At 40.5% G+C, this 25,937-nt stretch overlaps 1 protein-coding gene across 2 annotated transcripts; it reads left to right on the forward strand.

The window, feature by feature from the left end:
- On the forward strand, positions 1-24,192 carry LOC145405679 (LYR motif-containing protein 1-like). 2 transcript variants are annotated; one of them, XM_080276974.1, is made up of 3 exons: positions 1-57; positions 12,072-12,299; positions 22,960-24,192. In XM_080276974.1, exons 2-3 carry the CDS (start codon positions 12,086-12,088, stop codon positions 23,097-23,099), a joined length of 354 nt encoding a protein of 117 aa, XP_080133100.1. In that variant the 5' UTR covers positions 1-57; positions 12,072-12,085; the 3' UTR covers positions 23,100-24,192. The 2 variants fall into 2 exon arrangements, with proteins under 2 accessions (XP_080133100.1, XP_080133163.1); XM_080277037.1 differs by having other exon boundaries at positions 14-33.
- Positions 24,193-25,937: the final 1,745 nt, after the last annotated feature.

Consider the following 25,937-nt stretch of genomic DNA (forward strand, 5'->3'; position numbering starts at 1 on the left):
AAGAAGAAGAAGAGTTGCATGAAGAGCGAGAAAGTATTGTATCTTAGTGCCTGTTTGGTAAAGAACTACTGAATAGTATATACATGAAGTTTCATTTAGTCTCTGTGAGAAGATGAATGTTTATTAATGATAGTAAAATATTTTGCAGTTCGTTTATTTGGGAAGTTAATGACTATTGCTCACCTGGTTTACTCAACGGAGTTTTAACATCGTCATCAGTACAACTCACCAGTATAATAAGCGAGACTGTGTATGCACCTATTGGTGCTTTAATGCTCTCCTCACAAGCTTGTCTCTTATCTACCTATTTTCTAATCCGATTGGGTTTTCCTAAACTTATAATTTTTCCTAAATTGATTTACTGTGGTCGAGTTAACAACATAATTTGGCAGTTTATGCCACAGGTCTACCACTGTTTGAGAGAGTTTTTTCTTCTAATTGTTCTGACTTGTTTCTTGAAGATTTTCTGAGTATTTCCTCTTAAGTCATTATATTTTCTTTGAAAGAATATGGACTGTCAATGCCCTCGAATTCTTTAAGAGTCTTGAAAGTTTCAATGAGAACCCCTCTTGTCCTTCTTACTTCCAGTATTGTTAAATTTTCTATCTTCATATGTCATGTCCTGTAAAGCTGGTACTAGTTTTGTTGCTCTTCACTGAATTTTTTCTACATTGTCTATATCTCTTCTCAAATACAGTGACCATGCTTGTACAGCAAATTCCAAATGTGGTCTTACACAGCCATTATATAAAATTAAAAATGTTTCTGGACATAAGTAATCAAAAGAAGATTTTATTAGTTCCACCATTTTATTTGCTTTTGTGGTAATGCTGGCCATATGATGTTCAGTTTTAAAATTATTTGCAATTATTATTCCAAGGTCCTTTTCCTTATTTACTACTTCCAACTTGTTGTCTAGCATTCTATATAACATGTTAGTATTTCCATGGCCACAGTGCATAACTTTACATTCTTCTGCACTGAAGTCCACGTGCCATGTTTTCGACCATTTTTCTAAATTTTTTAGATCTGAATGTATTACGTTTTCCTCATTTGATGTTCTGCTGTAGATTTTATTATCATCAGTATTCATTTTACAAACAGACTTCACTTTACTTGGCAAATCATTAATAAATATACCTGTAACAAAAAGTATAGGACCTAGGACTGACCCCTGTGGAACTCCACTTATCACATTTGTCCATTTTGATATCACTCCATTTACAGATACACTGTCTTCTGTCAGTCAAATATCCTTCTATCCAACTGTAGACGTTTCCTTTCACTCCAAGTTTATCCGATTTATAGAGTACCAGTAGTCTCTGTCAGATGCTGCTGTTAGCACTGACTCAGTTGTATCATTTAAAAAGTCCCTCCACTTGCAACTAGGTAACATCTTGTACGATTAAATTGAATAACTATGATTCATTATTTGAAGTCCTTCTAGCAGTGTAACTATCCTCAATATGGCACAAAATTCAGCCCCTACTCAATTGTCTATTCTGATGATGATGCGTATAGGAAATGGGACTGGCATGCCAGCAGGTATGGGCTGACCTGTTTCTTGAAAAGCAGATTCCTACCAAGCCATACTGTTAAATTGTAATGGGGTAGCCAACCAGGTGAGTAAACCAGGTGAGACTATTGCTTTTGCCATTTTTTTAAATTTTTCATGTAAGTTTTTCTTTCATTAATCCTGTGATTTTTTTTTGTGTGTGCATGTACAGTATTTTATCTTACAAACTCAAAGTCAAATGGCCACCCTTTGCGGGATTATGGCATTTGGCATTAGATAGATAGGTATTTTCATAATTTAAATTTTGAAGCCCAGTCTTCAGTAGCCTACATGGAGCTGAAACTGTGCTCAAACCTGTTCTTTGTAAATGCCTTTACATTGCATTTCTGTTAGCTGTTTGTTCAGAATTGTACTAACTTTACAGCTATCTCACTCTCTGCACTATTAAGCATTTAGGTTAATAATTCTAAACAGATTTTCATCCTTGACAGCTTTGATGTAATCCATAATGAAAAAAAATATGTGGTAGATGGGGGCGCTCACCATCCACTCACTCAAGGTTGTGCTGCTCTCGGGTGTCTGCCCTTTCCTCTCCTCCATCCTTCTTTCCTTCCATCCTCCTCTGTCTTTCTTTCCTTCATTCTTTCCTCGTGATGAAGGTGGCTTCATGGAATGTGGGAAGTTTGAGGGGAACAGCAGGGGAAGTCATTGAGGCATTCAGTAGGAGGTGGGTGGATGTAGCGTGTTTGCAGGAAGTCCAGTACAGGGGTGGATCAGCCAGAAAGATTGTTGGGAAGGACTGTTGCTATAAGTTGTTTTGGCAGGGGGGGACAGACGGAAATGGAGGTGTTGGTGTGATGGTTGCGGAGAAATGGTGGAATATGTTATGAATGTTTTGAGAGTAAGCGATAGGATATTGGTAGTGAAAATTCTGTTGGGTAGAAAGATAGCTGCAAGTATATCGGCATATGCTCCACAGGCAGGATTGGATGAAGCAGAGAAAGATAGATTTTGGGATGATTTAATACATGTAGTGGGTGGTATGCGGGATGATGAGAGAATGATTTTGGGAGGGGACTTAAATGGTCATGTAGGTGAAGCAGCACAAGGTTTTGAAGGAGTGCATGGGGGATGTGTGTATGGTCTAAGGAATGCAGAAGGGGAAAGGATACTCGAGTTTGAGGAGGCAACGGACATGATTGTGTGCAACACATATTTTAGGAAAAGAGACAGTAGGTTAATTACATATGAGTCTGGGGGAAATAGCAGTCAGGTAGATTATTTTCTGGTTAGGAGGGCCGATAGGAGGTTAGTGAGGGATGTTAAAGTTATAGGAAGTGAGGAGTGTGTGCAGCAGCACAAACTATTGATTTGTGATATGGTGCTTAAAGAACAAGTGATGAAAAAGAGGACTTATGTACCTAGGAGGAAAATATGGAGGCTGAAAAACCAAGTAGTAAGAGATGCCTTCTATGGCGAGTTGAGGAGAGTGATGGCTGAACAGGGAGCTGTAGACAGAGGCGTTAATGAACAGTACAGAGCCCTCAAGAACAATTTCTTGAGAGTTCTGATGTAACATGCAGTTGGACAAGAGGACCACCAAGACATAAAGTAACTTGGTGGTGGGATGAGGGTGTAGAAGCTGCAGTTAAGGAAAAAAGAAGGCTTTTCCGGGAATGGAAGAAGGGTGGTAGCAAAGAGGAATATTTGGCTGCCAAGCGTAGGTCTAGAAGAGAGGTATAGAGGGCAAAGTCTGAGTCACAGAGACTTTTACTTGATAACCTAAATCATGGGGAAAGGAAAAATATGATATTTAGGGTGGCAGGTCAAGTGAAGAGGGATAATCGAGATATTATAGGTGAGCAGTGTGTGAAGAATGATGAAGGAAGGGTAGTGGTGAACAGTGAGGATATTAAAGATCCATGGAGAGAGCATTATAACCGGTTGTTGAATGAGGAGTTTGACTGGGACAGGGAAGGTTTGGAGCCAGCAGATCCAGTGTCTGCCCCATGGCCTTTGATTGATACTGCTACTGTGAGTGAGGCAATAGGCAGGATGAGGGTGGGGAAGGCAGCAGGTGTGTCTGGGTTGACTGCCGAAATGTTGAAGGCCTCAGGCGATATAGGGGTGAGTTTAGTCACTGACCTGATAAATAGGATTATTTATGAGTGTGTTGTCCCAGATGATTGGCTGAAGAGTGTAATTGTAAATGTGTATAAAGGGAAGGGTGATGCCCTGGAAAGAGGAAATTATAGTATAAAGCTTTTAGATCAGATAATGAAGGTAATGGAGAGAGTTTTAGAAGGTATGATTAGAGAAAAAGTGAATATTGATGAGATGCAGTTTGGGTTTATGCCAGGTAGGGGGACCACTGATGCTATATTCATTGTTCGTCAGCTTCAGGAAAAATATATTGGTAGGAGAAGGGATCTTTATTTTGTTTTTGTTGATTTGGAAAAGGCTTTTGACAGAGTCCCTAGAGAGGTGGTGAAGTGGGCAATGAGAAAGCTTGGCTTGGAGGAGTTTCTGGTTAGGGTGGTTATGGCTATGTATGTGGGTGCTCACACCCAGGTAAGAGTGAATGGAGATTTGAGTGATGAGTTTTCCGTGAATGTTGGTGTGCATCAGGGGTCAGTCTTGAGTCCCATGTTGTTTATCATGGTACTTGTGTCATAAAGACTTTGTAGTTACTTGTAGAGAAGTATATTTTAGACTTGTGGTCGAGCGGCTTTTATATCTTGTAGTAGTTTCCCCACCAGATGTCATGTAGTGACGGGAGAGGTAAAGAATAGTATGGGACTATTTTTATTTGTCTTGGAAATATTAAACAGGTATAATAGTATAAGTCCTGGGTAGCTACCTCCCTGTCTCGCTATCTCTCTCTCTCTCTCTGTTCTAAGGCTAATCTCCGTCTCGACCTCTCTCTAGGGTCGCTTGTCTCCTTCTAAACTCTCTTTCCTAAAATCTGGTGTAGTAGGGTGTGTGTGTCACGTATGTTCCTCATGGCAACAGAACTTTCTCACGAGAGGACTGCTGACAGCTAACTGCATCATCTCCTTACTGGCCGCTGTCGTCAGCTTTCCTCCGTGTAAGCGTTTAGCGCTGCTCGCTTCTCGCAAACACAACACCTTCTCATCATTTGACTTCCTGCTTCTATCTGTCTCTCTATCTATCTATTTATTTATCTATCTATTATGTAGTCCTATATTTGCTCGGCCGCGCGAAAATGGCGTACCATCGACATTTAATAGTTATAATATATTAATACATACTACATACACATTATAATGAACTTATAAGCTAATTAAGTGAAATACATAATATTGTAAAGTAACATAATTGTATGAATATTGTATACATATATTATTCATAGTAAATAGTGATTATTCAGTAATATTACATTTTAAATAAGTTGAATACATATTGGAATAAATGCATTAAAGTAAATTATTTAACTGTAATACAGTATGTACTTGGGTTATTATAGTGAATTGCATACATGCAAGAATAAAAATAGTTTAAAATTAAGATTATTGTAAGAGTTATTAATATTTCATTCAAAGATAATGGTACTGGTTTGTCATATATGGGTCATTCTTCTTTGTGTTATTATTATTATTATTATTATTATTATTATTTTTTTTTTTTTTTTTATATATAATTAATACTATATACAAAATATATACACTTCATTCAGGGTGGTTAACTGTGATGTTAACTCTCCCCCCACTAAACAATGACTCCAAATTAGCAATTCTTGCATGCATTCTGTGCATGGCCAACAGCAATACTGCAACCACAATGCAGATAATTATAAAGACAGAAGGTGCTTGGCTATACACATAATATGGGTTGAACATACTCAAACTCAAATCTTCCCAGGGCTTCATTGTTTCATTGATCAGCTGCATAGTTACAAACTTAGGTGAAGTCAGCTTAATACTTGTGCTCATGTTTAAGTCCATATCAGGCAGTGGGTGGAAATGTTTGTGTGTATGGTTGATAATGGCGTAGTGATTGATGGTGGAAAAAGTAGACATGGATGGTGTAAATACCGCACAGTAGTCTGGTGCTATGTATAATCCTGAGGCTGATGTATGAGATGGTGGTATATCTGGACAGACTATGTAAACTGATGTGTTATGAGGGAAATAAAAAAACTGCGAGTGTCCAATGCGTTGATGGTGTACAAGTTTATCTGGAGCAAAAGTGAAGTTGCAATGATGATGAATATTGTTATTGCTGATGATAGCCATTTCACAAGGGACCGTATCAGTAGGCTGAAACGTGAAAATGTACGCAGGACAAAGATGAACAGCATGTAAGGATGTGCGGCACTTTCGCTCAATCGTTGACTCACTTGCGAAAGTGACAGTGTCTCGTCTCTTGGAGACCATGATGAGTTCGGTGTCTGTGTTGATGTTGATGATGACTAAAGTGTTGTTGTTTCTATAGGGGATGAGATGGCAAAAGAAGGACTGTGTATTGTGGTGAGTAACAGATGGAAGGAGAATATAAGAGAGTATATATCAGTTGGCTCAAGGATTGTGTGGGTAAGATTGAAAGTTAGACTACAAAAGTGGGCGACTATGTGCGTGTATGCACCAACGCAAGATTGTGGAGGCAGAGTGAGAGAAGAGTTCTGGACAAATGTGGAAGCGTGCATGGAAAAGTCTGAAAGGAATAAGAGAATGTTTTTGGTTGGAGATATAAATGGTAAAGTAGTGAATGTGAAGATGGATGGGGCAGTTGGTGAGTGGGGTGTGCCTGCTGAGATAGATGAGAATGGTAGTGCTTTAATGGATATTTGTGCCGGGAGGGGGTTGGTGATAGCCAATACCCTCTTCAGGCACAAAATAATCCATAGGTATACATGGCAAGTGTTGAGAAGGGTTGGGGGTGACCTGAATGAATGGAAGGCAATGACTGATTATGTGCGTGTGGATGAAAGGATGCAAAGGTGTGTAATGGTTGCAAGAGCATACAGAGGTTGGAGGAGTGGACTTTCTCACCATCACTTGGTGGTGGTGAGAATCAAGGTCCAAGTGAAATGGAGAAATAGAAGTGAAGGACGAGAGGAAGTAGTATATGCAAGGAGAGTGGAAAGATTACAAGAGGATGAGAAAATGGAAGAGGAGCAATTGGGTAAATATGGACTGAAGCAGATGGGGGATGTGGAAGGTGTGTGCAAGATATTCACAGAAGAAATATGTGCAGCATGTGAGGTGGTGTGTGGGGTGAAGAGAAGATGAAAGGGGGTGGAAGGAACAGCATGGTGGAATGAAGAGGTGAGACAGGCTGTGGCACAAAAGAAGAAAATCTATAGTGAGTGGATGAGAAACGGGCGTGGAAGAAGTTGGAAGACGGAAGAGAGTGTTATATGCAGAGAGGAAGAGAGAGGTGAAAAGATTAGTAAGAGAGAGTAAGAAGATAGTGGATGAGGAATTTGGAAGGAATTTGAGTGTAAAGTGGAGGGAATGTAAGAAAATGTTCTGGAATGAGGTAAAGAGAGTTAGACAGGGTGGCAATGAAGTTAGGCAGGGAGTGAAAGTTAAAAATGGTAGATTATTTGTGGAGAAGGGAGAAAAAGTGAGCAGATGAAGAGAACACTTTAAGGAATTGTTGAACATAGAAGATGAAAGTAATGTTAGTATAAGTGGCTGAGGAATGGCTGGTAGAAGGAGAGATGTGAAAAGAGAGGAAGAAATCAGTATGATGGAAGTTGTGGAAGCAATGAAGAAAGTCAAAACGGGGAAAGCCCCAGGAATTGATGGAGTGTGTGGTGAAATGCTGAAGCATGGGGAAGAGATAGTAGTAGAATGGATGTGGAAGATGTGCAGATTGGCCTGGGAGGAAGGTAGAGTCCCGGAGGGTCGCAAGTCAGGTATAATTATTCCCTTGTACAAAGGGAAAAAAGAATTGTATGGTAATCATAGGGGCATTTGTCTTTTTAGTTTAATAGGAAAAGTATATGGTAGGATACTTACTGACAGAGTTAAGAATATATGGAGTACATGGATAGTTGTTGAATGCTGTGAAGAGTATGTATGAAGGTGCTAAAGCTGCAGTGCCTGTGGATAGTGAACTAAGTGAATTTTTCTACATGAAGGTTGGATTGAAACAGGGATGTGTTATGTATCCATGGTTGCTCAATCTGTATATGGATGGGGTTATAAAAGAGATACAAGGTAGGGCAGTGGATGTTGGAGTGGCCCTAATGCGAGAGGGCAATGTTTGGAAACTCCCTGCACTGTTGTTTGCAGATGATACTGTGTTGTTAAGTGAAGATGAAAGAGAGCTGCAAGGCTTGGTGTTTAAGTTTGGGAGAGTGTGTAAGAAATGGAATCTAATGGTGAATGTAGGGAAGAGTAAAGTTATGGTCTTCGTGAGAAGTGAAGTCAGTGAATGTACAGTGAGGTTGGATGAGGAGGAAATGGGAAATGTGAATGCGTTTAAGTACTTGGGTTGTGTGATGAGGAAGGATGGAAGTTTGGATTGTGAAGTGCTTGAAAGGGTACAACAAGGAAGAAAGGATGCTGGTTTCTTGAAAGCAGTGATAAGAAACAGGGAAGTGAGCACGGAAGTGAAAAAATTACTACATGAGAGTATTGTGATACCACCTCTGACGTATGGAAGTGAAGCTTGGACCTTGTTAGAGAGACAGAAGTCAAGAGTGAGTGTAATGGAAATGAGTTATTTGAGAGGAGCATGTGGAGTCACATGGAGAGACAGACTGACAAATGAGGATGTTGTGGTGTGTATGTGGATGTGATAGGAAGCATTAGGAGAAACACACTGAGGTGGTTTGGCTACATGGAGAGAATGGAGAGTGAGAGACTGATGAGGGGAGTGTATGTGAACAAGGTGGAGGGGGGGAGAGGGAGGGGGAGGCCAAAGATGAGATGGAGGGATGGAGTAGAGAGGTATATGAGAGAGAGGGATGTGAGCCAGGAGCAGGGCAGTGAAATGGCAGAGGACAGGACGACGTGGAGGCGATTTGTTTGTGGCCACCCCTTGCAGGATTAGGGCATCTGGCGATAGACAGATAGATAGAAATGTAATGAAGATCTTTCTATGAAAACCTGTAAAAATTCTTTGTTCACTTAGAATCTGCAGCAGTATTGTAAAGTACCATATACAACTGTTTCTCTAAATTATAGTTGTTATTAAGAGTTATGTGTGAAAAATATTCTGTTATTGTGTAAGCATTAATCTGAATACAATATACAACTTTAAAACAGTGTTACCACTTAACTTTAAAAAATCTGTAATAGGATGACAAAAAAAGAAAAAATAATGAAATCTGTAGATGATTTTTTCACGCTCTCAAATTAAATGTACATTTATTAAGCTAAATTATTCACGAACTGGAGGGTAAATTACTTCCAAGAGAAAAAAAGGTCTAAAAATTTGCTTTTGTGTGTGTTTCCAACTCTGGGCACAGGCTTCACAGCCCATTATCAAGACCCAGTAGTCCTCCTACTTCCACACACCTCCAAGTTAATTGAAACAGTTCCTTTGAAATAATATTAATTACTTCAGCCAGGTGGAACTCAGAGGTTTACTGTGGGGTAACAAGATCCCCACCCTCAGCTGTGGGCCTGCAGACACCGTTATTGTCCCCATCACACATCCCGATTCCTTTCTCACCACACATCCCCACTTCCCCAACCACATATCCTTACTGTCCCCACCATCGAGTCCTTCTCCCCCCACAAGACATCACTACTCTCCCACCACCACACATCCCCCTGCCCCTGCCACCCACCACTTATCCCTACTGCCCGTACCACCCACCACATATCCCTGCTGCCCTGCTGCACCACACATCTTTATCACTCCCACTTAGGTCTCTGAGGATCATAAAGTGTTCAAGCACCAGTGTTTGTATTGCTAGGCCAGGTTTGACCCAAGCCATTAGAAGCAATCCCAGTTATCTCCTTTATCCTGAATCTCTCTCTCTCTGATCCTGTTGTAGGTAATGCATGTAATTTTATGCAACTTGGGAGATGTCCCATGGAAGGCAGGGTTTATCATCAGATCCTAACAAATGTAAACTAGATGTAATTATAACCCTCATCAGTGGCTTAGTGCTTCTTACAGACCTCACCAGGAGGTGGTTGTTACAGTGGCCCCAGGTTTATCTGAAATGTGGATGAGTGAAACTATGCCAGCAGAGTGGAAAAGGCTGTGATTGTATCCTTGTACAAAAATAAAGGTGAGCGAAGTGAGTGCAAGAATTATCATGGCATAAATTAGTGCTGAGTGTGGTAGGGATGGTATATGGAAGAATCATTATTGAGAAAGTAAGAGAGATATCAGAAGTCCTAGTGAGTGATGAACAGGGTGGCTTTAGGTGTGGCAGGGGATGTGTGGGTCAAATATTTACAGTGAGACACATAGCTAAGAAGGCTTGTGAGAAGGACCATTAGGTGTTTATGGCATTCATGGATCTGGAAAAAGCATATGACAAAGTGGAATGAAGGATTGTGGAAAGTTTTGCACATGTACGGTGTAGATGATAAGCTGCTAGGTGCCGTCAAGAGCTTTTATGATGGTAGTGAAGCATGTGTAGGGTTAATGGGAATCTAAGTGAATGGTTCACGATTGGTGTGGGTGTGTGACAAGGTTGTGTGACGTTCCCATGGTTGTTCAGTATATATATGGATGAGGTGATGAGAGAAGTCAAAACACGAATAATGGAGAGAGGGGTGGCGTTGGTAATGAATGGTGATGGATGGAATATCTCAAATTTGTTGTATGCTGATGATGCAGTACTGCATGCAAATACGGGACAAGAACTTGGTAGGCTAGTGCAGAGCTTTGCTAATGTCTGTGAGCGTCATGCTTTGAGAGTAAATGGTGGAAAGAGTAAAGTGTTGGTTATTGAAAGTGACTCCCAGTGCAATGCTACAGTGAATGAAGAGAGACCGGACTTGGTGGGAGAGTTCAAATACCTGGGTACAGTGATAGAAAAGATAAGAAAATCTGCAAAAGACGTTGAAAGTAGAGTGACAAGGAAGAAAAGTAGCTGGTGCAATGAAGGCCTTGATAAGAAACAGAGGCTTGAGTGTTGCAGCTGCACAAGGCTTACATGAAGGAGTGTTATTGCCGACTTTAGTATATGGATGTGAGACTATGGTGTGGCATGAACATGAAAAGTCAAAAGTAAGAGCAGTGGAGATGGGACTGCTGTGGAATGTATTTGGAGTGCAGAGGGTGGACAGGATACGAAATAATGTGATTCACAAAAGATATAGAGTGAGGAAGTCTGTGGACACCAGAATCGAAGACAGTGTACTGAAGTGGTATGGTAATGTGGAGAGAATGGATAACAACAGAGTGGTGAAAAAAGTATATCTGAGCAAATTTGGAGGAGGGAGGAGGCAAGGTGGGCCAGGGAGGGGATGGAGAGATATAGAAGATGAGTGTATGAGGAAGAGGTTTGGAAGTCGGTTAGGCTAGGGAACTGACAAGAGATCGAGCTGGCTGGATGAATGCTGGGAGAAGTGCATGATCAGGGATTTGGCACTCCTTTTTTAACGTGGCAGCGTGTGGACTGACTCCATCAGATACATTATGTGAAGTTACAGAACGTGATGAATGTTTTTCGCATATCCTATGGAGCCTGGATTCCAGGGGCTTGAATGATGAGTGAATGGAAGTGTGACCCATTGGATTGGGCAAATTTGGGCTGTTTTGTCATTGCTACTCCTCACCCTGCCCTAGGGTGGGAAAGAAGGTCCGGATGATGATGCTGATGATGCTGATGTGAACTTAGTGGGCAGCATGCTGACTCTGACCTTCTCTTGTAGTTGACTATCCTCCTTTTGGGAGATATGGAAGGACTGAGGAACATTAACTGCTAGTTTTGCTGGTAATACCACATAGAGTTTTTCTCCGCACCTTGTCAAGGGATGGCAGCCAGAAATGCCTCTAGGCTGCTTTGTTGTTAAAAGTTTCTCTTATTCTTTTAGTCACTCTTTAGATGAGTTTAGGCAGGGTCCAGTGAGAGAGAGAGTGTGTGCGTGTGCACATCTGCAATTGCATTTGCGTCGGCTTGTTTAGCCTAAATGGGCCACACTGTCATTCACTCATCATTCAAACCGCTAGAATCTTGGCTTCATCTCATAGACATGTGCTTTGTGGATATGTGCTTCATAACTACATATCTGACCGAGATGATTCTTCAGGCAGCTCAGTTCACCAAGTTCCCCAGTCTTATCAACCTCTATACCCCATTTTCTCACAAACTCAATTACCATATCTGTTCACTGTCTTCTGGGTCTACCACACCTCCTCCCCCCTTCCAGATTGCCCAGTTATACCCTTTTTGCTACTCAATTCACATCCATTCTCTCCAAATGACCCTACCACTTAAGCACTTTTCATCCCTGATGGCATCAGATTTCTATACATTTCTCACAAAGTGCATTAGGGTATTCCTTATCCTATCCACTCTGCACTCCACACACATTCCTCAGTAACTCAATTTTTCATGTCATATATTTGGTGAAGTTGGTAATTTTTATATAATTATGATTTTTTCCAACAGGTTCAGCTCACTTGATGGCCGGCACCTTAAGGCAACAAGTCTTGTCCCTATACAAGAGAATTATACGTGCTGCCCAAACTTGGGAAGCCACTGATCCTACTCAAACAAGAACTGAGCAAGAATACATCATTAGTGAAGCTCGATACCTGTTTAGAGCTAACAGAAGCATTTCTGATGACAAAAGTATAAAAGAACATCTAACTGAGGGAGAGTCAAGATTAGAAATTGGTAAGGAATTAGGAACCAGTACAGCCTATATATGTACGCTGCACACTATAGAGTCTGCCTGTCATATATCATGTACATTTGCCTTTCATGTGCTAGTACCATATAGGTAAGATTTTCATATCACAGTACAGTGTATCTGTGTTAACATTTTTATTTATGTGCCATAAAATTTCATGTAGACATTTTTTTTGTTTAAATACAGTTTAGTGGATTCCATAACTTGGCAAATATAGTGTTCATCTTAAGACAAGGCTGGGAGTTGAGTAAATAATTAATACATTATAGCAACTGCCATTCTCATATCTGACATGGGTGGGCAGTGTACTAGACATGCTCAAGCCATGTTTTAAAGGTCCTAAAGATCATTTGATCCATAAGACAAAGGAATACCACTCTCACTGGAGGGGTGGCACACTTGGGGCCAATACCTCACACGTGTAATATATACACGGAGCATTTAGTGTACAATGAGAAGTACAAGAGGAAGGCTGGTCTGTTTGAGGGAGTGTTTATGAGTGAGACTGTACATACAGAATCATGGAATAAATCTAGACAGGGTGTTGGTTTGGTCCAAGGCTCATCTATATGTGAACTGTCCAAGGCTCATCTATATGTGAACTCAGTGACTGCAGGCTGAAATTCCCCATTTCCTGTAGTCATTGTCCGTTGTTTGGGGGACAGAGCTTATTACAAAAGTTCATTCAGGTACACGTGTTCACCCTGAGAGGACCTGGATGCAGGTCTAAGTGACAAGTATAATGATGTGCTGTCAATCCAACTACCAGAAGCTCCTAGAAGTTGGGTACAGAATAGTGGTGTTTCAGTTATACCCAAAGGACATATGTTGTAGGTGATAGACAGGTGCTAGAAAAGATCTGTAAGCGGTTATGTCACCAGTAAACACAATATGGTGTACCTGAAATATTTTGAGTATAGGTATTTTGTTACCTGAATTAGTGGTGTTGGTTTCTGTGTTTTCTTAGCATGACAAAAGACTAGGATTTTATTCTATATAGTGTGTGTGTGTGTGTGTGTGTGTGTGTGTGTGTATACATACACACACACACACGAACAACCAGAGAGAGCAGACGTCCCAGCCATCGCTGCGAACCTTAAGTAGTTTTCAGGAATTTTGTCTGTCCTGTCTCCTAAGGTCTTGTTTTAAATTGAAAATAATGAAAGTTAATAGACTACCAAAAATGTAAAGATTTATTGGCTAGAGTATACATGAATGTTTTAGTATTTTTCGGTAACAGCTGTTTTGCTACTTTAACCAACATCAAACATGGCTGAAAATGTAAACACTGAGGGAGTCGAATTTCCAGGATTTGATAGAAATACCAATGTCATGGACCTGGTTAAAACATTGATTATGAGGATTAGTGAACTTGAAAAGAAAGTAGAGAATCTAGTGATAAAGGATGTGTCTGAAAATACGGAGACTACCATACAGAGTGTGATCCAGTCCAATAAGACAGCGAATGAAGAGATTAGAAATTTGAAGCGTGAAAATGTCGAACTGAGGAGGAAACTAGAAGAGAGTACTAATAAAACGGAGAAGGTGAGTAGTGTATTAGAAGAGCATAAGACAAAATGGGCACACGTAGAAGAAGAACAGAAAGAAGTGGTCAGCTTAAGAGAAATCATCCAGGAAGAAAGGCAAATGAACAAGAAAAAAATGGAAGAAAATGTAGTGAAAATACTGAAGAAAAAAGAGAAAATAGTGAGAGAAACTGTAGAAAGGAACAGATGTGTGGTAATATTTGGAAACAGGGAAGAGGAAGAAAAGGTTTGGTTTGTGAGACTCGAGAGAGACACGAGCCTGATGAGAAGAATATTAGGCAAGACTGACCCCGAAGGAGACAAGTGGGTAAAAGAAATTGAGGAAGTAATGAGGATAGGGCCTTACAAGAAACGGGAAACAAGACCAATGAGAGTCAAGTTTACATCAGAAGGTGTAGTAAATGATATACTTAGAGTGACCTGGAAATTAAGCAAAGAGGCAGGGATGGAAAATATTATAATAAGAAAAGATTTGAATGAAGAAGAAAGAGAAGTTTTAAAATCATTGAAGGAAGAAGTAAAAGAAAAAAATGATAAGAGGACAGAGGAAGAATGTAATACTTTTTTTTGGAGAGTAATGGATATGAAAGTAAGGAAGTGGTATTTAACCCGTGCCGTCCCGGCGACGTGAATTAACGCGGCAACATTGCAAGGTCCCTAATTTGCACAATTTTCAATTTTCGCGAGGGATTTTTGGCACATATACACAGGACACCTTCCTCTATTCCTCTACAAGATGCCAAGCAGGGACAATGCCTTACACCGCATAACCTCCCCCCCCCCTGCACGCCATTGTCTCGGCAATTCACCTGTTACCAGTGCCCTGGCCAATAAAGACATTCAGAGCCAGAGTGATTCCCCAATCGATGACAATGTGGAGGACAAGGTTTACATAGCATCAGAGGAAGAAACAGTCAGAAATGATGATCAGGTAATGTGGGAAAAAAAGGTCATGAATGGTGATGAGTTAGTGAGTGAAACAATGCTTATAATGCCTATATTACTGTTTGAAAACCAATATGCTCTTGTACTACATATAAATTCGTACCAAGTAAATAAATAAATACTGTTTATGAGTGGATAAAACAGTTACCCTTCCAAAGAACTCGTTTTCTTTGGTGCCAGCCTGTTAGAAAACCCAGTCAGGTAAGGAAGTACTCGTACCTAAATCGAGTATTTTAAACCTCAGGTAAGCAATTTCTCTATGAATTTTCGATGTTTCTCACCAAAAGCGGATGTTTGAGGGGAAAAAAAAAAAAAAAAAAAAAAAAAAAAAAAGGGTCCAAAAATGTCGGGATTGGGGCGTACCACTGCCCAGAAAACGTAGGGATGGGGCGGGTTAAGGAAATAGAAGTGAAGGAAACTAAGGGGGATGGCTGTGAAAGATCAGAAGTTGAGGAAGTGGTACGGACGGAGAGTAGGAGAGAAGAGGGTATAAAAAAAAAACGTCAAAAATAATTTGAAGGTGATATACTGTATACTAATGCTGATGGTTTCATATCGACAAGGCTCGAAATTCACGATTTCATGACAGAACATGAACCTGATGTCATGTGCTTTGTAGAGTCCAGATTAAGAGAAGATATTGATGTTCATTTGGGAGATGGTAAATACAAACTGTGGAGAAAAGACAGAAAAGAAAAAACGGGAGGAGGAGTGATAATAGCAGTGAAGAACAACATAAATGTAGATACCGTGGAAATGGGAGAAGGCAGGGCTGAAGTGATATATATGAAATTAGAAACTGGAGAGAATGTTAAGAGAGATATGGCGGTAGTGTATGTTCCCCCTAAGACGAGAGCATGGAAGGATGACGAATACCAGGAGATGTTGTCAGATATGACTAGCTATTTACAAAAAATAATTGAGAAAGCAATAATATAATTTTAGTGGGTGACTTTAACTGTAAAGAGGTGAACTGGGAGGAATGGTACTCGGGAGGCGGCGAGGATTTGTGGGGCACTATGTATTTAAATATAATAATGAATAATGTGATGACGCAATGGGTCAAAGAAGGGACACGGTTTCGAGGTGAGGACACACCAGCAAGGTTAGATTTACTGTTTACCAAAGACCCCGATGTAACAGAATCATTGAAATATCGCTGTCCTTTAGGAAAAAGTGATCATGTGGTCACTGAGTTCCAGATGTTCATAGGGAATGTCGAGCCAAGAAACGAGCTTCATAGACAGGGAAGATACAACTTTGGGAAAGCAAAATTTACATTTTACATTTTTTCAAATTTTTTTGAAAATGCGGATTGGAGAAAATTCAGAGAAACGAGAGACACAGAGGAAGTGGGATATCTTTCTAGACCTCTATAATTTGGGAGTGAAAAAATTTGTACCAAGAGTAAGAGGGAAAGAAAACAGGAAAAAGGAGTGGTTTAATAGAAGGTGTATGATAACAAAAAAAGAGAGAGATAAGACGTGGAACAAATGGAAAAAGAGAGGTAACAACAGAACAAAGGAAGAATATAAAAGAACAAGAAATGAATGTACAAGAATACGTAGAGAAGAAGAAAGGAATTTTGAAAAAGGTATAATAGACAAATGCAAGGATGAACCCAAACTGTTTTAAAGATTTGGTAATGGCAAACTGAAACAAAAGGAAGGAATCACCAAATTGAAAGTAGAAGGAGAGGTCTATAAGGATGCGGCAATGCAAGCAGAAATAATGAACAAACGTTTCCAGTCACTTTTCACTAATGAAAAGGAGCTTGTGGAAGGGGAGGGAGTGATTAGAAATGTATCGGTGATAAAAGATATAAAAGTGGAGGTACAGGAAGTGTATAAATTACTGGAAACTCAAGATGTAAGGAAAGCCACGGGACCTGATGGAATTTCTAATTGGGTACTGAAGGAATGCAGAGAACAACTGGCGGATAAAATTCACAGTTTAATCGTGTGTTCTCTGGAAGAGGGGAAAGTGCCACAAGAATGGAAGAGGGCAAATGTGGTACCAATTTATAAGGGAGGAAACAGGGAAGAACCCCTGAATTATAGATCAGTGTCTCTAACCAGCATGGTCGCAAAATTGTGCGAGAGAATTCTGAAAGACAGATGGATAAAATATCTGGAAGAGATGAATATTTTGGCTGAATGTCAGTTTGGATTCAGAAGTGGAAGGTCATGTGTTTCTAACTTGTTGAGCTTTTACTCAAGAGCAATTGACGTGGTACAGGAGAGAGATGGTTGGGTGGATTGTGTGTACTTAGACTTAGAGAAGGCCTTTGACAAGGTACCTCATAAGAGACTAATGTGGAAAATAGAATATATAGGAGGACTGAAGGGGAAACTTCTGGAATGGATGAGAGACTTTTTGAGAGACAGACAAATGAGGACAGTAATAAAGGATAGGATGTCTGAATGGAGGGAAGTAACAAGTGGAGTTCCTCAAGGCTCGGTGTTGGCGCCAGTAATGTTCCTGATTTACGTAAATGATATGGTAGATGGAGTGAACAGTTATGTAAGTCTGTTTGCTGATGATGTAAAGATCTTGAGGAAGGTAGAGGTTGAGGAGGATTGTAAAATGCTGCAGGAGGATTTGGATAGGATACATGGTTGGAGCCGGACGTGAGAAATGAAATTTAATATAAAGAAATGTTAAATATTGGAAATGGGTAAAAGTACCAGGAGGCCATCACTGAATTATTTGTTGGGTAATGAATTAATCACAAAAATGAGAGAAGAGAAAGATTTGGGAGTGCTGGTCCAAGATAGTTTGTCACCAGAAAAGTACATTAACAAGATAGTTGGAGAGACTTATAAACTCTTGACTAACATAAGAGTAGCATTTCATTACATGGATGAGGAGATGATGAAATTGATAGTGGCCATGATCCGCCCCAGGTTAGAATATGCAGCGGTAGTGTGGTCCCCACACAAAAAGAAAGATATAAACAAGATTGAGAGAATACAAAGAACAGCAACCAAGATGGTCCCCAGTCTGGCAGACCTGTCATACAGAGAGAGGTTGGAAAAGCTGGATTTGCCTTCCTTAGAGGAAAGGAGAAAGAGGGGAGACATGATTGCAGTGTTCAAGACCACGGTGGGAGTAGATAAAATTGACAAAGAAAATCTGTTTATATGAGATACGAGAGCAACAAGAGGACACGGAATGAAATTGAAAAAGTCAAGCTGCTTGAAGGATATCAAGAAATATAGTTTTCCTTATAGAAGTATAAACTTATGGAATAGCCTGGACAGAGAGATCGTCTAGTCTAAAAACTTAAACGAGTTTAAAGCTAAATTTGGCTTATTGAGAAACAGCGACAGAAACCCACGAGCACAGCACATCCCGTGTATATCACAATTAGGTATATTAGGTAAATACTTAAATATTTGGAACGACTTAGACAGAGGTGGTGCATGAGAAAAACATTCATGTGTGTAAAGGTAGACTTGATAAATGTGGATATGGAGACAGGACAACACGAGTATTGCTCAATTCCTGTATACTACAAATAGGTAAATACAGACACAGATAGATAGATGCTTTGAAAAATAAAAAATGTTCGCCCTATTAATACTTGCAGTAATATGATATGTTTCCCATTTTTTCTAACTACTGACACCCCCTTACCCCCCACCCATTTGAGAGACTCCTTTCTAACTATCTATCTGTCAATTGCCAGATGCTTTAAGGGATGACAGTTCATTTTTTGGGTTGAAAATGAAATTATGCATCAATCTACATGAAACTTTACTGGATAATAGCTATGATACCTACTTAAGCGTGTAGGAAGTTTCAGGACGATACATGAAGAAAAAAAAATATTCAGTAAAATCGTAATATATTTAACCTAACTTTCACTGACTACTGCGCCTAAGTGAGTAAACATATAATCATTTTTAAAATATCAGTGATTAAGTTAATCATTTACAAATAAAGCTCAGGGATTAGTTTTGCCAAATATAGCTTTTATCCAGTAAAATTTCATGAAATTGATGCATAATTTCATTTTCAACCAAAAAAATGAAGTCTCCCCTTAATCCCATAAAGGGTAACTCCAAATAAATTGCCTCCACGTCACCCTGTTCGCAGCCCTTTCACTGCCCTGCTCCGAGCTCACACCCCCTCTCTCTCGCATACCTCTCCACTCCATCCCTCCACATCATCCTCGGCCTCCCCCTCCCTCTCCCCCCCCATCACCTCACTCACATACACTTTCCTCGTTAGTCTGTAGCTTTCCATCCCCTCCACTTGGCCGAACCACCTCAGTGTATTCCTCCTTACACTTTCTGTCACATCCACACCACAATACTCCTTCACTTCCTCATTTGACAGTCTGTCCCTCCACGTCATGTGTGTTGCTGGGACGGCTCGATCTCTTAGTGTGGCTGTGGGAGTGACAATGGGAGTGGGATATAATATACGAGGCAGAATAGACACTGAAAACGCCAACTGAGCCGTTCCGGCAACACAAGAGATCGCATGGTGTTGTCTTTCTTCTTAACAAGGACAACTGAGAGGACCAGGGGCTGGTGGAGGGTGAAACAACGCTGGCATCAAGCATTTCCTGGACCTGCCGGGCTTCCTCTGCTCGTTGTTTCTGGTTCTTCCGTCAGGATGGTTGGCTAACTCCACACGCTCCTCACAGATAACTTATTTCCATTGCTCCCACTCTTGACTTGTATCCTTCCAACAAGGTCCAAGTTTAAACTCGATATGTACATAAGAGTTGGTATCACAATAGCATCATGCAGCAACTTTTTTACTTCCATGCTAATTTCACTATTATCATCATCATCCGGACCTCCTTTTCCCACCCTAAGGTAGGGTGAGGAGTAGCAACATCCAGACAGCCCAAGTTTGCCCAGTCCAATGGGCCACGCTTCCATTCACTCATTCAAGTCGCCAGAATCCTGGCTCTATCTGATACGCCAAAAACTTTCGAGACACTCTGTAACTTCACATAAACATATCCAATAGAGTCAGTCCGGATGCTGTCACGTTAAAGAGGGTTGCTAAATCCCTGATTGTGCACTTCTTTTCACAACATTCATCCAGCCAGCTTGACCCTAGCGTCACCAACTTCCATACCTTTCTTCCTCATTCACTCATCCACCATATCCCTCTACCTTCTCCTTGGCCTACCTTACCCTTTCCTTCCTTCAGATTCGCTCAGATATACTTTTTTCACCACTCTGTTGTTATCCATTCTCTCCACATGACCATACCATCTCAGTACACTCTCTTTGATTCTGGTGTCCACAGACTTCCTCACTCTGCATCTTTCACGAATCACATTATTTCATATCCTGTCCACTCTTTGTACTCCACATACATTCCTCAGCAGTCTCATCCCCACTGCTCTCATTCTTGACTTTTTTTTATGCCACACCATAGTCTTTCATCCATATGTTAAAGTTGGCACTAACTTTCCATCATGTAAGCCTTGTGCAGCTGCAACACTCAAGCCTCTGTTTCTTATCAAGACCTTCATAGCACCAGCTACTTTCCTTCCTTGTGTCACCCTACTTTCCACTTCTTTGCACATTTTCCTCTCTTTTCTGTCACTGTACCCCAGTATTTGAACTCTCTCGCGAATTCCAGTCTCTCTTCATTCACTGTAACATCACACTAGGAATTACCTTCTCTCTCAGTAACCACCACTTTACTCTTTTCTACATTTTACTCTCAAGGCATGACACTCATGGACATCAGCAAAACTCTGCACTAGCCTGCCAAGTTCTTGTCTGGTATTTGCAAGTAGTACTGCATCATCAACATACAACATATTTGAGATATTCCATCCATTACCATTCATTACCAACACCATCCCTCTCTCCATTACTCGTGTTTTTACTCCTCTCATCACCTCATCGATATATATATTGAACAATCAACAACCATGTCGCACGCCCACATTGTCTGTGAACTATTTGCTTAGATGCCGATTTACCCTTACACATGCCTCACTTTTGTAATGTTTTTGTTTTTTTCTTGGAAGGAACAGTTTGCAGACCCCTGGCCTTTGGTTCCTTCTTCCTTTGCATTAAAAAAAAAATAAAATAAATAAATAAATAAATAAATAAAATAAATAAAATCTCTTGATGACACCTAGCAGCCCAACATCTACACTGTACATGCGCAAAACCTTCCACAATCCTTCTCTGTCCACTTTGTCATTTGCTTTTTCCAGATCCATAAATGCCATAAACATCTTATAGCCCTTATCACATGTATTGTCTACTATCTGTCTCACTGTAAATATTTGATCCACACATCCTCTGCCACTCCTAAAGCCACCTTCTTCATCACTCACTAGGACTTCTGATATCTTTCTTGCTTTCTTTATAATCATTCATCCATATACCTTCCCTGCAACTCTCAATAAACTTATGACATGATAATTCTTGCACTCACTTCACTCACCTTTATTTTTGTAAAGGGTACCATCACAGCCTTTTTCCACTCTGCTGGCAAAGTTTCACTCATCCATCCCCTCTTACATATCTCCAACAAGCACTTCATTCCGCTCTCTCCACTTCACTTAATCATCTCTGCATACACCTCATCAACCCCAACTGCTTTCCCATTTTTCAGCCACTTCACAGCTTTCTTCATCTGTGCTAGTGTCATGTTTCCTGGCACTGCATTCATTCTCTGCATACCCCCAAAACCAGTCATATTTACAGCAGCTCTGCTCTCTTTATTCCCAATCATCAGGCTTTCAAAATATTCTTTCCATCTGGTCCTTACTTCTTCTCCATGGGTTAATAACTACCACTTACTTCCTTCACACTTTCACATTTCTTTCTGCTGTCACTTCTACATTTCCTCACCTCTTTCCAGAATAACTTTCCATTTTCAGAGTACAGTAGTTTGCATTCATTTTTCTTCCTAGATCATCATTTACCTCCTTCATTTTCCTCTTCACTAGTCTCTTTATGTGCTTCTTGCTCTCAAAATATTCAGTTCTTATTTCAACTGAACCCCTGTCCTGTAACCATTCTAGCCACTTCTTCCTCTTTTCCTCCATTGCTCTGTTAACCTCTTCATCCCACCACGCTGTACCTTTCATCTTTGTTGTTATTCTCGCCACACCACACACCACTTTAGCATTCCTAACTAAGCAGTCACATCACTGCTTTCAAAGAACCAGCAACCATTCTTCCTTGCTGTGCACTTTCCAGCACTTCACCCTCCAAACTTCATCCTCACTCATCACACTACCCAAGTACAGTACTTAAATGCACTCACATTTTCCATTTCCCCATTATCCAACCTCACTGTACATTCACTGACTTCATTTCTCTCAAAGACCATAACTTTACTCCTTCCTGCATTCACCTTTAGATTCCGTTTCATACACTCTCTCCCAAACTCATTCATCAAGCCTTGCGGTTCCCCTTTGTCGTCACTTAACAGTACAATATCATCTGCAAACAACAGTACAGGAAGTTTCCAAATGCTGCCCTCTCTCACTAGGGCCTCTCCAATATCCACTGCCCTACCTTGTATCTCTTTTATAACTCAATCCATATACAGATTGAACAACTCTAACTGTCTGTCTATCTATCTATAGCCCGACACCCTAATCCCGCAAAGGGTGGCCGCAGACAATATGCCTCCATGTCTCTCTGTCACCTACCATTTGACTGCCCTCCCCCCAGCTCACTCCCACCTCCTTCATATACCTCTCAGCTCCATCCCTCCACCTCATCCTCGGTCTTCCCCATCCCTCTCCCTCCCTCCACTTCACCTACATACACTCTCTTAGTCAGTCATTCATTCTTCATTCTCTCCACATGTCCAAACCATCTCAGTGTATTTCTCCTAATTTTCTCAACCACATCCACATCCACCCCACAACGTTCCTTCACTGCTTCATTTGTCAACCTGTCCCTCCATGTCACTCCACATGCTCCTCTCAAGTAACTCATTTCCACTGCTGTCACTCTTTACTTGTTCCCCTCAAGCAAGGTCCATGCCTCACTTCCATACGTCAGGGTAGGGATCACAATACTATCATGCAGTGAATTCTTAACAACTCTAACTGAAGTGTTTAAATATCACCAGCTGTTACATATTGTACAATGTGATTCAAACCACTTATTCCCAATTCTTAACAAAAACATGTCTTTGGCAGCACTGCACTACAAGACCCCGTATCCCCGGCCTGTCAACATGCCTCCTCACACCATCACCCGAGCCTGGGGCAAGGCAAACTTGAAGCGGCAGCAAACATCTCGACCCGTATATATTAAATCGCTTGACACATCCACCTGATGCTGGTCTCAATTTTATAAATATGTAGATAAGCACAGCAGAAAAGAAAATAAATCTTCAGCATAACCTGCACATATTTCAGCCAACAGTATAAGTTGATGACATTCACTAGAGTACAGTGCTGATAATAAAAATATCCAGATTCCTGTCATAACCCCACAGTATATATGTTACTGTCTCATTTTATAAATCCTTCATCACCATCACCGTACACCCCTTTTTCCCACTAAAACATGGAATAGATAGGGCCCTGAAATATAAGTAAGAAAGCATAAAAACAGAACTGTCAACAGAGTGCCCTTTGAGGTGAGCAACACCTTTTAATCATCATTCAAACCTTTATAATTTTTTACCCCTCACCGGCCAGCATGTTATAAATAAAGATTATTTTTAAACTGAAATATAATAGAAAAAGAAAACATAAAGTCATGACAAACGTGATGGTGATAATTCCAGTCATTTCATCATTTTCTTAAAGTCACCTTCAGTGGTCTGAATTATAGAAATTTTTAAAATTACTAAAATGAAAATATTAATGTGCACTAAAGATAAAATTAATGGTGTGTAAGAGTTAAGCTATGCTCATTATTTTGATCTTTAATGCACTTTAATATTTTCTTGTTAGTACTGTAATTTTAATAATTCCTATAATTTCAGATGAGTGAAACTGTGCCAGCAGAATGGAAAAAGGCTGTGATTGTACCCCTGTACATAAATAAAGGTGAGTGAAGTGTGTGCAAGAATTATCATGGCTTAAGCTCACTGAGTGTGATAGGGAGGCTAAATGGAGCAAGTAAGAGAGATATCAGAAGTCCTAGTGAATGATGAATAGGGTGGCTTTAGGAGTGGCAGAGGATGTGTGGATCAAATATTTGCAGCAAGACAGATAGTGGAGAAGGCTTGTGAGAAGGACCATAAGGTGATTATGGCATTCATGGATCTGGAAAAAGCATACAACAAAGTAGACAGAGAAGGATTGTGGAAGGTTTTGCGCATGTATGATGTAGATGGTAAGCTGATAGGTACCGTCAAGAGTTTTTATTATCATAATGAAGAATGCGTCGGTGTGGGTGTGCGACGAGGTTGTGTGATGTCCCCGTGGTTGTTCAATACATATATGGATGGGGTGATGAGAGAAGTAAAAACACGAGTAATGGAGGGAGGGAGGGAGTTTGTAATGAATGGTGATGGATGGAATATCTCAAATTTGTTCTATGCTGATAATGCAGTACAACTTGCAAATACTTTACTGGACAAGAAATTGGTAGACTAGTGCAGAGTTTTGCTGATGTCTGTGAGCGTCATGCCTTGAGAGTGAATGGAGAAAAGAGTAAAGTGATGGTTACTGAGAGAGAAGGTGACTCCCAGTGTGATGTTACAGTGAATAGAGAGAGACTGGAATTGGTGAGAGAGTTCAAATACCTGGATACAGTGATAGAAAAGAGAGGAAAATGTGTAAAAGAAGTGAAAAGTAGGGTGGCACAAGGAAGCAAAGTAGCTGGTGAAATGAAGGCCTTGATAAGAAACAGAGGCTTGAGTGTTGCAGCTGCACAAGGCTTACATGAAGGAGTGTTATTGCTGACTTTAGTATATGGATGAGACTATGGTGTGGCATGAAAATGAAAAGTTAAGAGTGAGAGCAGTGGAGATGGGACTGCTGAGGAATGTATGTGGAGTACAGAGAGTGGAGAGGATACAAAATAATGTGATTCATGAAAGGTGGAGTGAGGAAGTCTGTGGACACCAGAATCGAAGATAATGTACTGAGATGGTATGGTCATGTGGAGAGAATGGATAACAATAGAGTAGTGAATAAAGTAAATCTGAGCGAATTTGAAGGAGAAAGGAGGTGAGGTAGGCCAAGGAGAAGGTGAAGGAATATGGTGAATGAGTGTGTGAAGAAGAGAGGTATGGAAGTCGGTGAGGCTAGAGTACTAACAAGAGATCGAGCTGGCTGGACGAATGTTGTGAGAAGAAGTGCATGATCAGAAATCTGGCATCCCTTTTTAACATGACAGTGTCCTAACTGACTTTATCAGATATGTTTATATGAAGCTACAGAATTTGGTGAAAGTTTTTGGTGTATCAGATAGAGCCAGGATTCCGGGCGCTCGAATGATGAGTGAATGGAAGCGTGGCCCATTGGATTGGGCAAACTTAGACTGTCTGGATGTTGCTACTCCTCACCCTGCCCTAGGGTGGGAAAGGAAGTCCAGATGATGATGATGATTTTAGAACACTGTAGATGACATCAAGGAAATGTTGAAACATTTGGAATTAAATATCACAGTTATGTTTGTCACGACTTTGTTTTTACATTTCCTGCCTGAGATCAAGTTTCCCAGGAATGACCTAGTATCAAATAAAATATAAAAATATAATGACCTAATATTTTTTTACTATAAATCATCCAGTGAAGTATAGGATATTGTACAGTACATTAGTAACAGGAACACAGTGTATGTCCTGCCATCCTTCAGCAACCCTTTCACTGAAATTAAATGACAAATATTTTCTTTATTATTTTTCAACCAGTTTGGAGGAGGAGGAGGCTGTAGCACCAGCTGATGAGGGTGGTACTCCCACGGGGAATGGGAATGCTGGTGACAGGGAGAGCTGGAGCTGCTGCTTCACTAGCTACCTAATCATCCTCCTTTGCTGACCTTTTCAGTGTGACACCAACATGAAGAGTAGATCAGTGTACTTTCCCAAACACTTCCTCTAAGTGTCTCATACACTACAGCACATGCGCTTTACATATCACACAACGTATCCCACTACGTCACGGTTTGTTGCCAGCGATGGCATGTGGCCAGAAAACTTTGTCCCTAATATCTA

The sequence above is a fragment of the Coenobita brevimanus genome, chromosome 1, assembly GCF_032717465.1.
Source record: "Coenobita brevimanus isolate Jiangsu-jjx chromosome 1, ASM3271746v2, whole genome shotgun sequence".
Lineage (NCBI taxonomy): Eukaryota > Metazoa > Arthropoda > Malacostraca > Decapoda > Coenobitidae > Coenobita > Coenobita brevimanus.